The 12,553-nt window shown below is 45.2% G+C and overlaps 1 protein-coding gene across 8 annotated transcripts in view; it reads right to left on the reverse strand.

Moving 5' to 3' along the window:
• Window positions 1-4,369: 4,369 nt before the first annotated feature.
• The window catches only part of LOC136004305 (zinc finger protein 131-like), a 70,118-nt gene continuing 61,934 nt past the window's right edge, over window positions 4,370-12,553 (reverse strand). For all 8 annotated transcript variants that reach the window (XM_065660686.1, XM_065660688.1, XM_065660687.1 and 5 more), the window contains one exon: window positions 4,370-5,983. In XM_065660686.1, coding sequence (XP_065516758.1) covers window positions 5,321-5,983 — 663 coding nt within the window. In that variant the 3' untranslated portion in view covers window positions 4,370-5,320. The remainder of the gene's footprint in view (window positions 5,984-12,553) is intronic.

The raw sequence follows: 12,553 nt of genomic DNA on the forward strand, positions 1-12,553 counted from the left end.
AGAATAAGCATTACTTAGCATCAACTAAAAACATCAGTGTGTTATCAGCACTGTTCTTACACTAAAGTCAAAAACACAGCACTGCACCAGCTACTAGGAAGGAGAAAAACAGCTGTTACAGCTGAACTCAGGACAAGTTACAGGAGGATCCCAAGAGCTGGCTGTACTAGAGGCTGAAATCAGCCTAACTGGGAAGTAGTGGCAAAAGCACTCCTTTTGTGAGTGGTCAAGAGGCTCTGTGCATCCTAGGCTCAGGAGAGGGTACTTCAAGGACCCAAAAGGGTTCCAGTTGGCTTTTGGTATAGCTGCCTTGGAGACAGATGAAATAAATCCACTGTATTCACATCTTGCCTGGTCTCTCAGAGGATCCTTCTGTTGTGGGACTGCAAAGATTGACGAAAACCAGGTGCAAATCACTACTGCAATAGTGCAGCAGCAACAGTGTCGTACCAACCGAGACTGATTCCCATCCATAAGCTGATCCGTGAATTGGAGACTCAAGGAGAGATCAGCAGGACATGCTCAACCATTAATTGCCCCATATGGCCAATACTAAAATCTAATGGAGGGTGGTGACTAACAGTAGATTATTGTGGCCTGAATGAGGCCACTTTACCACTGAGTGCTGCTGTACCAGAATTGCTAGAACTTCAATATGAACTGGAGTCAAAGGCAGCCAAGTGGTATGCCGCAAGTGATATTGCCAATGCATTTTTCTCAGTCTCTTTAGCAACAGAGTGCAGGTCACATTTTGCTTTCAAATGATGGGGAATACAGTACACTTGGGCCTGTACTGGGACCAGTGCTGCTTTGTCAGTAACATGGACAATGGGGTTGAGTGCACCCTTAGCAAGTTTGCTGATGACACCAAGTTACGTGTGTTCTGCTGACAGGCATGGTATGCCACAAAATGGCCACATACTAGCTGTATAATATGCAGAGTTTATTAAACAAGCATACTAAAACGAATAAGCACATCAAAGCAAACAATAACACTAGTGTGAATCAGTTATACATCTATATATATAATAAATAAGTACAATAAAGCAAATCATATATGTTTGTATAAGTAAAGTACAGAGGAAAATTAGCAATGCAACAAATCATTACTGCATGGAGAGAACAGAGATTAAGAAGAAATACATCACAAATTACCACTGAATCATCATCCAGGCCCACACTTCCCCCTGGGAAGCCGCATTGCAGCCGATGCCAGGAGTCTCGGGTAACTGGGAAAATTCCTACATAGTGTGTCCACCCATAGGTGAGGCTTTGTATTCGTCCATTTGAAGGTGCTGCTTTTATACCTTTAGAAAAGCAACCAGCTTTATGCCAGATCTGTCATTGTTTATTCGTGGGTTTGTTTAGTTTCTTGTGATTGCACTGCTGTCCACGCTGAGAAGTGTTGGCCAGGCATGCTGGTGTGGCCAAGTGTGAAGGTCATAGAACAGCTGCACCCTCATGTTTTCCTACCTCTTTCCCACAAACACTCATGATAAACATAAACATATATATTACACCAAATGCACTTTGACAAAAACATACTTTGTTATGTCTCTCAGTCATGAGAGGGAATCAACTCTCAGACAGGTTCCCACCCATTAGTGTGGTGCAGTTGACACACTGGAAGGAAGGGATGCCATCCAGAGGGATCTTGACAGGCTCAAGAAGTGAGCCAGTGCAAACCTCATGAAGTTCAACAAAGCCAAGTGCAAGGTCCTGCACCTGGGTTAGGGCAATCCCAAGCACAACTACAGGCTCTGTGGAGAATGGATTGAGAGCAGCCCTGAGGAGAAGGACTTGGGGCTGTTGGTTGATGGGCAGCTCAACATGTGCCAGCAGTGTGTGCTTGCAGCCCAGAAAGCCAACTGTATCCTTGGCTGCATCAAAAGCAGCATGACCAGCAGATGGACGGAGGTGATTTACCCCACCTGGAGTACTGTGTTCAGCTCTGGGGCCCCCAACACAAGAGGGAAATGGACCTGCTTGAGCAAGTCCAGAGGAGGGCCATGAAGATGATCAGAGGGCTGGAACACCTCTGTGAAGACAGGCTGAGAGAGTTGGGCTTGTTCAGTCTGGATAAGAGAAGGCTCTGGGGACACCTTATAGGTGTCCTTCCAGTACCTAAAGGGGGTCTACATGAAATCTGGAGAGGGAGTTTTTGCAAGGGCATGTAGTAACAGGACAAGGGGGAATAGCTTTAAGTTGACCGAGTGTACATTTAGATTAGACATTAGGAAAAAATTCTTCACTATAAGGGTGGTGAGACAATGGAACAGTTTGCCCAGAGAAGTTGTGGGTGCCTGATGCCCTGGCAGTGGCCAAAGCCAGGTGGGATGGAGCTTTGAGCAAGATGGTCTAGTGGAAGGTGTCCCTGTCTGTGGTATGGGTTTGGAAATAGATGATGTTTAAGGTCCCTTCCAACCCTAACTGTTCTATGATTCTATGATGACTGACTCAGGGGTGGAAACACAGCCCTACCATCTGCCATAGACTGATCCAGACTGAACTGGAACATGGGAAAGCTCCAGAACACCTGCAGTATATTGATGACATTATCGTGTGGGGCAATACAGAAGTTTTTGAGAAAGGGAAGAAAACAGTCCTAATTGACACTCAGTAGCTCAACCTCCACCTCCCACTGTGATCAGCTGGCAGAGTCCAGCAAGTACCACCGTGGGGTGCTTGGCTGAGGCAGTGCCATCTCTGGAGGCTGGATCTCTGCCTGGGCAGGAGGACACAGCCAGCTGCCATTGGAGCTCCCACTGCTGTACCTGAAAATAGCTCCCTCCGCTGTACCTGAAAATAGCTCCCTCCAACCCTGGTTCCACAGGGCCTGCCACCCCTTCCCACCTCCCAGGAGACCAAGCCTGGGCCTCATTGTCACAGTGGCTCCTGCCAACCGCCTGCCATTTGATGCCGTCAGGCAGCCTGCCGTTTGCCTGTCTTGCTCTTCCCCTCATGTGGCAGGGATGACCTCCTGGAGGTGGGGGCCTGCATGGCCACTGATGAGGGGGCTGGCAGCCAGGATTGCTCATGTTCCCACCATGTAGTGGAAAGGGTGGTTGCCTTAGGCCAGTGGACAAGATGTGTTAGGAAGACCTTCCCATTGAGTCACAAGGTTCAGAAAAGACCTCTTGCTTTCCAGCTGATCATCAGATATTTAGAAGGGCTGTGTGTGACTGGAACCAATCCTAGTCTCAGACTTGGTTAACAGTTTATGTCTAAAGTGTTGTGTCACCTTCTTGTCCAAATTTGTCCTGCATGCCAATACTGTCACATTACAAGGGGGGTTTCCTTGACCCCTTTATATTTGACTAGCCTGCCAATTTCCCAAGAAAGATGAGACCCTTGTGCTTGACCAGTCTGTCTGCGTTCCAGTACTCATCTCTATGACAGCCCACCGAATCGAAGGGTGATTCGTCTAACCTATTCAGGGACCTTCACTGACAGTGTCATCGAGTCAAATCCCTTATTTAAATTATTCAAGTCTCTGGAGACTTATACAAAACAGACTTCAGCTGAAGATTTTTATTATACAAAATACAAGTTTGTGACAGGATAAGGTTCAAGGATTGCCAGTGATAAGATACTGTCTGCAAAAACAAGCTTGAAGTGATACACAACCAAACTATAATCACTAATAACAGCTAGAGTGAGTTAGTCATTTGGCATGCATAATAAAAAGTTCTTACCCAATAAATATCCCTATGCAGAAGACAAGTTCAGCCTGTCAACTGATCCCAGAAGTTACGATGGAATCTTCTCTAACTCCTCCCCTCTTTCATTCACTTTTATACTTTTCTTTAATCTCAGGTGGAGCTTGAGTGACTCTAGTCATGCATTCTTTTATTATTGATTGATGTAAAATTCTCTCTCTTTTATCTTAAAGATATAGCCGATAAAATAGCACATGCTCAGTGAGGAGTGGTTGTACCTTGGAGGTGGGTAACTTTGGGATGGAGGTGTGCATTAGTATTGCAATGAGATTATAATGAGCAAGGTTCACCTAAGGAAAGTGATTTTGCCACAGTTGCTGGCCCAGCAACGGACATCTCTTATATTTTCCATTTGACAGCTGCTATGCGGCTTATCAGCTGCATGGTACCATCAAGTTCCCAAACCTGCAGGGAGTACAACAGAGCCTGGCCACAGTGTCTCTACTCCACTCCACCCTCCATTGCTCCTCCAAGATAGCAGGTTGTGTTGCCTGGGGAAACATGGTGGAGTAGATTCCGTGCATGCCAACCGTCCTGAAAATAGTAACTGTATTTCACCCTAAAAAGGTTTCCTGTAATATTACAACTTCTGTTAGGCCCCAGTTTTCTCTACCAACCCCACCCCCACCCCCCCCCCCCAAGTGATCCAAGTGATTTTCCCATACACCACACTCCCACTCAGGCTCAGCAGGAATCTAGATGGAGGCAGCACTGGGCACAACAGCAGAGCACTGTTTCTCGCCTACCAAATTTGCAAGCTGTCATTGTGTCAAATGTCAGAATTTAATTTAAAAAAACCAGGAGCTTGATACGATATAGACAAGCCTTCTCTATATTTATGTTTAAAAATACTAATTTTCAAAAATGACAATTTATAAATTAAGAGTCTGCTGGTAGCTTTCTTCCAGCTCATGCTTACCACAGATTCTACTGGGCTTTTCCTAATTTAAAGTGTCCCTTTTAGAGCGTCTTGCTGTCTCCACATGGAATCTGTTTCCTCCTTCACCCCCCAAATTTAATGAAAAAAAATAAAAAATAAAAATCAGTAGCTGACAATTTTAAGCAAAAATATAAAGAGCTGTAACATTACCTACATTGCCTTTTACTGAACTAGACTCTTGAACACCCTAGGAGTTTTGTGGAAATTTAACCAGTGTTGAAAAGGCACAGGATTTTTGTGCTCTGAGACTTCCAGCAGCAATGCTTTTTCCCCACATGTTGCTGACGAAGATGTTGAACAGCTCTGGTCACAATACTGACCCCTGAGGAATGCCACTCGTCACTGATCTCCACTTGGACATCAAGCCGCTGACCACAGTTATTTGAGTCTGACCATACCCAGAGATGATGCAACAGTGATACAAGCTATTAATTATTAAAATCCTCATAAAGCTGTCCGTGTCTGGTAGCTTTTGTTCCATGGTATAACATGAACGGGTAAGTTATTTTTCACATAGAAGTTTAGTTGCACATAAAGAAAGATAACTTTAGTCCAAAGGACAGCATATTTGAAATGTGACCACTGACAGTTCAAAAATCAATGTAAAAGCTAACAAAAATAATTGGGCATTTCATTTCTAAACTTGCACAGTGTGGTTGTCCTAGTAATTCACCTTTTCATTCTGTGTGTCTGCTAACTGTTGAGTTTTTAAGTCTTCAGCTTGTTCATGATCTTCCTTATCCACATCATCTACATGACTAGATTCCTTTTCTTCTGCTTCTCCTTGATCAGCACTTCTATATTCTACTTGTTCCAGGTCTGTTCCACTTATAAGTTCTGCCTGTACATTTTCCACCTGTATTTGATTTACATGCTCAACATGTAACTGCTCTACGTGAACTTCAGCACCTTGTTCAGTCTGAATATGTTCAACTTCCAAATAACTAATTTGCACCTGTTCTTGCAGTTCATCCACCTGTGTGCCTTTTATTAGATTGTCCTGTATGACATCCTGGTGCATCTGTTCCACAGTTACCTGCGCAGGATCCACTTGTACCTGAATTATTGGTAGGACATGGACTTGCTCCACTTGTTCTATTATAGTCATTGATGTTACTGGTTCAGCTTCTACAGCTTCCACTGGAAGAACCTCTTCCGTCACTATTTGTTCTGAAATATTGTGCATGTCTTTGAGATGCCTTCTCAGCTCACTGCCTTGCATAAACCACAAATCACATAAGGTACAGTGGTTGGGTTTGTCACCAGTATGTATTACCAAGTGATCTTTGAACTGATCCCAGCTGTTAAACACACTGTTACAAACCTGAAACAAAAGATACAGTATGTTAAATGGTGCCAACAGAAATATGACAGTGCCTATTTCATCTTATAGCTTCACATAGTGTAGTTTCTTGCTACTTGGATTAAAAAAAAAAACAACAAAACAAACCTGCCATGTGCATTAGAGATAAAAGCTGAGAAGTCAGCTTCAGATGAACAGAAGACCTGGTATTTATTTATTTTTAAGAAACGGTGTGCCATTCTGAGTTGTGCATACACAGGATACCTACAAAAATTGAGTCAGTACAGCATTTGAAAGTTTTCTTATTTTAACATTATGTGAAATTCGCATACAGATTCATGCCCCAATAAATGTCTGGTGCTAGAATTTTGGGTGGAAAGCTACTTATATAATAATATCATATGATGAAAGTGCAATACAAACTGTTATTTTACTGAAGTTCTAGGTGCAGTACTACTAACCATTTCAAAAAAAAACTTGAGTGATTTCAGCAGATAAAAATCTCTTAAAACTTCGTTCCTTTAAGTCTATTCCAGCTAAAAGTACTGCTTTGAATGCAGGCATACTAGTTTCAAAAAGCACTGGAACACACTTCCTTCCCTTCAGCTGGCACTGAGATAAGTAACCTGAAAAACACAGAGCGACTGCAGAAATGAATGAGATGCCAGGGTAGAGAGAGAAGAGTGAGGTAGAATCAGGCTTGAAGTAAAGAAACAGGTTCAGAAGTCTTTCAGCCATACAAGTGTTTGTGGCTGAACACACATTTCACTGTCGGAACCCCTTCAATACTGGCAAATATTCATGAAACAGAATGTTCCATCTCCTTAATTTAAAGCAACAGCACAGAAGGATGGAGTATCTGACAGGGATTAACGCGAAGAACAGATCTGTGTAATATACCCATTTTGCTGTTGAAGTCTTAAAGCCACGTTTCTGACGCCAGTGACATGCTTTCTGTCCTGCCCCCCTCCCCCAACACTTTAGAAAGAAATTGCACACACTCTTCTTAAAATACTGACCTTATAGATAAGCATTCAAAATTACTTATCCATTGTCCTGGTTTCGGCTGGGATAGTTAATTTTCTTCCTAATAGCTGATGCAGTGCTGTGTTTTAGCTTTGGTTTGAGAACAATGCTGATAACACACCCATGTTTTAGTTGTTGCTAAGTACAATCAAGCACTTTTCAGTCTCTCATGCTCTGCAAGTGAGGAGGGGCACAAGAAGCTATGGGGGAGCATGGCCAGGACAGCTGACCAGAACTAGCCAAAGGGATATTCCATACCACAGAATGTCATGCTTGACCAATCTGATAGCCTTCTATGATGACATGGCAAGATGGGTTGATGAGGGGAGAGCAGTGGATGTTATCTATCCCAACTTCAGCAAGGCTTTTGACACTGTCTCCCATAACATCCTCATAGGTAAGCATAGGAAATGCGGGTTAGGTGAACAGTGAGGTGGATCAAAAACTGGCTGAACTGCTGAGCTCAGAGGATCCTGATCAGTGGAGTAGAATCCAGTTGGAAGTCTGTAGTCAGTGGTGTCCCCCGAGGGATCAGTACTGGGCCCAGTCTTATTCAACTTGCTTATCAATGACCTGGATGAAGGGATAGAGTGTACCCTCTGCAAGTTTGCTGACGATATGAAACTGGGGGGAGTGACCAATACACATGAAGGCTGTGCTGCCATTCAGCAGGACCTTGATAGGCTGGAGAATTGAGTGGAGAGAAACCTGTGAGAGACTGAACTGAAATCAGACTCCACTGTCCATTGTCTCAAAGATTGGTATTGGAAGCTGAGATGGGATTCCACCGTCTGTTGTCTCAGAGATAGGTGGGAGGAGTTAATACCCCAAGGTCCATTGCCTGAGAGAAGGGTGTGAGGAACTGAAATGGGACTCCACCATCCATTGCCTGAGAGATGGGTGGGAGGAGCTGAGCTAAGACTCTCCATTATCCATTATCTCGAGGACTGGTGTGAGGAATTGCTACAGACACATGCAGTTGAAGAGCTGGATGCAAGACCAGCAAAACTGGTCCACCAGGAATGTGTAGTACTTGACAATAAGAACAGAGGTACTCCCCCCCAACTCATAATAAAAGGGGGAAAAGGTAATCCCCATCGTGGAACACCTTCCATGGGGACACCCTCCACGGGGACACCTCCAAGAGGACACCCTCCATAAGGACACCTCCACAAGTACACTTCTACAAGGACAACTCCATGGGGACACCTATTCTCTGATGACTACTATGGACCCTTGGGGACACTTTGCTCCAATACCAACTGCAAAACCTGGAGGACTCCCACCACTGAGGACGACTATGGACCCTAACAAAACCTAATGAGGTTCAACAAGGGCAAGTGTAGGGTACAGCACCTGGGGAGGAAGAACCCTAAGTACCAGTACAGGTTGGGGGCTGACCTACTAAAGAGCAATTCAGCTGAGAAGGACCTAGGAGCTTTGGTGGATAAGCTGACTATGAGCCAGCAGTGTGCCCTTGTGGTTATGAAGGCAAATAGTATCCTGGGGTACATCAGGAGGAGTGGGGCCAGCAGTTCGAAGGGAGGTGATCCTCCCCCTCTACTCAGCCCTGGTGAGGCCACATCTGGAGTACTGTGTCCGGTTCTGGGCTCCTCAGTACAAGAAACTGCTGACTGGTGTCAACATCAGAAATTGGGTTTTTTTGACCATGGTTTGGTTTACATGGCACTAGGTTTGCTGGTGGCAGATGGGGTATGCCTGCCCAAAAGGGGAAAAGGATCCTAGCCAAGGAGCTAGCAGGGCTCATAGAGGGGGCTTTAAACTAATTTTGAAGGGGGAAAGGAATAAAACCAGGCTCACTATAGCCAGGGGGTAGCATGCCACTGCTGGAGGCCAGATCCACGGTGCAACTTAAATGCATCTATGCCAATGCCCACATCATGGGCAGCAAACAGGAGGAGCTGGAAGCCATTGTGCAGCAGGAAAACCATGACATAGTCACCATCACAGAAACATGGTGGGATGATCTGCATGATTGGAGTGCTACAGTGGATGGTTACAAGCTTTACAGAAGGGACAGGCAAGGAAAAAGAGGTGGTGGGGTTGCATTGTATGTCAGGGAGTACATTGACCGCCTTGAACTTAATGCTGTGAGTGAGAAGGTTGAAAGTTTGTGGGTGAAGATTGGGGGAAGGCCAACCATGCAGATATCCTGGTAGGAGTCTGTTGTACACCACCCAACCAAAACAAAGATACAGATGAAGTGCTCTTCAAACAACTGGGAGAAGTGTTATGATCACTAGCCCTTGTTCTCGTGGGGGACTTCAACCTAACAGATGTCTGCTGGAAGTACAATACAGCAGAGAGGAAACAGTCCAGGAGGTTCTTGGAGGGTGTGGAAGATAACTTCCTGACCCAGCTCGTGAGTGAGCATACTAGGGGAGTTGCCCAGCTAGATTTATCATTTGCAAACAGAGAAGGACTGGTGGGTGATGTGATGATTGGAGGCTGTCTTGGGCAAAGCAATCATGAAATGATGATTGAATTTTCAATCCTTGGAGAAGTCAGGAAGAAGGTTAGCAGAACTGCCACCTTATACTACTGGAGGGCTGACTTTGGCCTGTTTAGTATGCTAGTTGGGAGAATCCTTTGGGATACATTACTGAAGGACAAAGGGATTCAGGAAGGCTGGACACCCTTCAAGAATGAAATCTTCAAGGTGCAGGAGCAGGCAGTCCCCATGTGCCGAAAACTGAACTGGTGGGGAAGAACAGCCTGGCTGAACAGGGACATACTGGTGGAACTTAGGAAAAAAAAAGAGAATTTATCATCTGTGGAAGAAGGGACTGTCGACCCATGAGGAGTACAAGAATATTGTTAGGTTATGCAGGAAGAAAGAAAGACGAAGGCACAGCTGAAACTTAATCTGGCCACTGCCATAAAAGATAAAAAATACTTTCACAATAATATTAGCAATAAAAGGAGGGCCAAGGAGAACCTCCATCCTTTACTGGATACTAAGGGAAACCTAGTGACTGAGGATGATGAAAAGGCTGAGGTACTTAATGATGCCTTTGCCTCACTCGTTAATAGTTACACCGGCCATCATCAGGTTACTCAGTTCCCTGAGTTGGATTACAGACATGGGGAGTTGATCGAAGTCCACCTAATCCAGGAATAAATGGCTAATGACCTGCTGCACTTAGATGTACACATGTCTATGAGGCTGGATAGGTTCCACCCAAGAGTGCTGAAGGAGCTGGCAGATTTGCTCACCAAGCCACTCTGAATCATTTATCAGCAGTCCTGGTCTAGTGGGCAGGTCCTTGAGGATTGGAGGTTGGCCAACATGATGCCTCTCTACAAAACGGGCAGGAAGGAGGACTCCAAAAACTACAGGCCTGTCAGCCTGACCTCAGTGCTGGGGAAGGTCATTGAGCAGATCATCCTAAGTGAGATCACAGCACATGCAGGAAAAAGAGGGGATTAGGCCCAGTCAGCACAGGTTCATGAAGGGCAGGTCCTGCTTAACCAACCCAATCTCCTTCTATGACAAGGTGACCCATCTGGTTGATGAGGGAAAGGCTATTTGGACTTTAGTAAAGCATTTGACACTGTCTCCCACAGCATTCTCCTGAAGAAACTGGCTGCTCATGGCCTGGATAGGTGTATTCTTCACTGGGTAAAATACTGGCTGGATGGCAGAGCCCAAAAAGTAGTGGTGAATGATGTCACATCTATTGGTCACTAGTGGTGACCCTGTTCCTCAGGGCTTGGTATTAGGGCCAGTGTTGTTTAATATCTTCACTGATGATCTGGATGAAGGGATTGAGTGCACCCTCAGTAAATTTGCGGACTACACCAAGTTGGCTCAGAGTGTTGATCTGCTGGAGGGTAGCAAGGATCTGTAGAGGGATCTGGACAGGCTGGATTGATGGGCTGTGGCCACTTTCATGAGGTTCAACAAGTCAAAGCACTGAGTCCTGCACTTGGGCCACAACAACCCCATGCAATGCTACAGGCTTGGGGAAGAGTGGCTGGAAAGCTGCTTGGGGAAAAGGACCTGGGGGTGCTGCTTGATAGCTGGCTGAACATGAGCCAGCAGTGTGCCCAGGTGGCCAAGAAGGACAATAGCATCCTAGCCTGTATCAGAAACAGTGTGGCCAGCAGGAGTAGGGATGTGATTGTCCCCCTGTCGTCGGTGCTGGTTAGGCCACACGTTGAATCCCGTATTCAGTTCTAGGCCCCTCACTACAAGAGAGATTGAGATGCTGGAGCAGGTCCAGAGAAGAGCAATGAAGCTTGTAAAGGGCCTAGAGCACAAGTCTTATGAGGAACAGCTGAGGGAAATGGGGTTTAGTCAGGAGAAAAGGAGGCTCAGGGGAGACTTTCTCTCTCTGCAATTACCTGAAAGGAGGATAGAGAAAGGAGGTAGCTGGTCTCTTTTCCCAAGTAACAAGTGATAGGACAAGAGGTAACGGCCTTGAGCTGCACCAGGGGAGATTTAGACTGGATATTAAGAAAAATTTCTTCACCAAAAATGGTAGTCAGGTATTGGAACAGGCTTCCCAGGTAAGTGGTGGAACCACTGTCCATGGAAGTGATATAAAAAATGTGTAGATGAGGCCCTTAGTGACATGGTTTAGTGGTGAATTTGGCAGTCCTGGGGAAATGGTTGGACTTGATGATCTTAAAGGTCTTTTCCGACCTAGATTCTATGAAAGACAAGGAGCTACTGGAGAGGGTCCATCAGAGGTACACAAGGATGATCAGGGGTCTGGAGCATCTCCCTTATGAGGAGAGATTGCAGGAGCTGGGCCTGTTTAGTCTAGAGAAGACTGAGAGGGGATCTCATTAATGCATATCAATATCTCAAAGGCATGTGCCCAAACCATGTTGCCAGGCTCTTTTCAGTGGTGCCCAGTGACAGGATGAGGAGCAATGGCCATAAACTAAAACACAAGAAGTTTCACCTACACATGAAGAAATTCTTTACGTTGAGAGTGGCAGGGCAGTAGAACAGGCTGCCTGGGGGGTTATGGAGTATCCCTCTCTGGAGACATTCAAAACCCTCCTGGAAACATTCTTGTGTAACCTGCTCTAGGTAGCCCTGCCTTCCAACCTTAACAATTCTGTAATTCTGTAATCCTCAGTACATAAACTGGGGCGAATTGTCCAGAAGAGTCTGATTGCTGCTTGGGGAAGGGCTGGGCATCAGTCAGCAGATGGTGAGCAATTGTATTGTGTATCACTTGGTTTCTGTTTGTTTGTTTGATTTCTCTCTCCCTGTTTATTTCCTATTGTTACTGTGATTCCTCTTATTTTATTTTATCTCAATTATTAAATGGTTCTTACCTAAACCCATAGATTTTATCTTTTTTTAATTCTCCTCTCAATCCCACTGGCGAAGGGGGGCAGCGAGCAAGTGGCTGTGTGATACTTAGTGGCCAGCTGGGGTTAAACCACAACAGTCCTTTTTGGTACCCAGCATGAGGCTTGAAGGGTTGAGATAACAACAGATCTGACCAGAGCGTGTTAAAACAAATTTGTTAAAGCATTCACTGCATTGGTTTAATAGTCACTAGTCACAATTTTGATTTATTT

The sequence above is a fragment of the Lathamus discolor genome, chromosome W (assembly GCF_037157495.1).
Source record: "Lathamus discolor isolate bLatDis1 chromosome W, bLatDis1.hap1, whole genome shotgun sequence".
Classification (NCBI taxonomy): domain Eukaryota; kingdom Metazoa; phylum Chordata; class Aves; order Psittaciformes; family Psittacidae; genus Lathamus; species Lathamus discolor.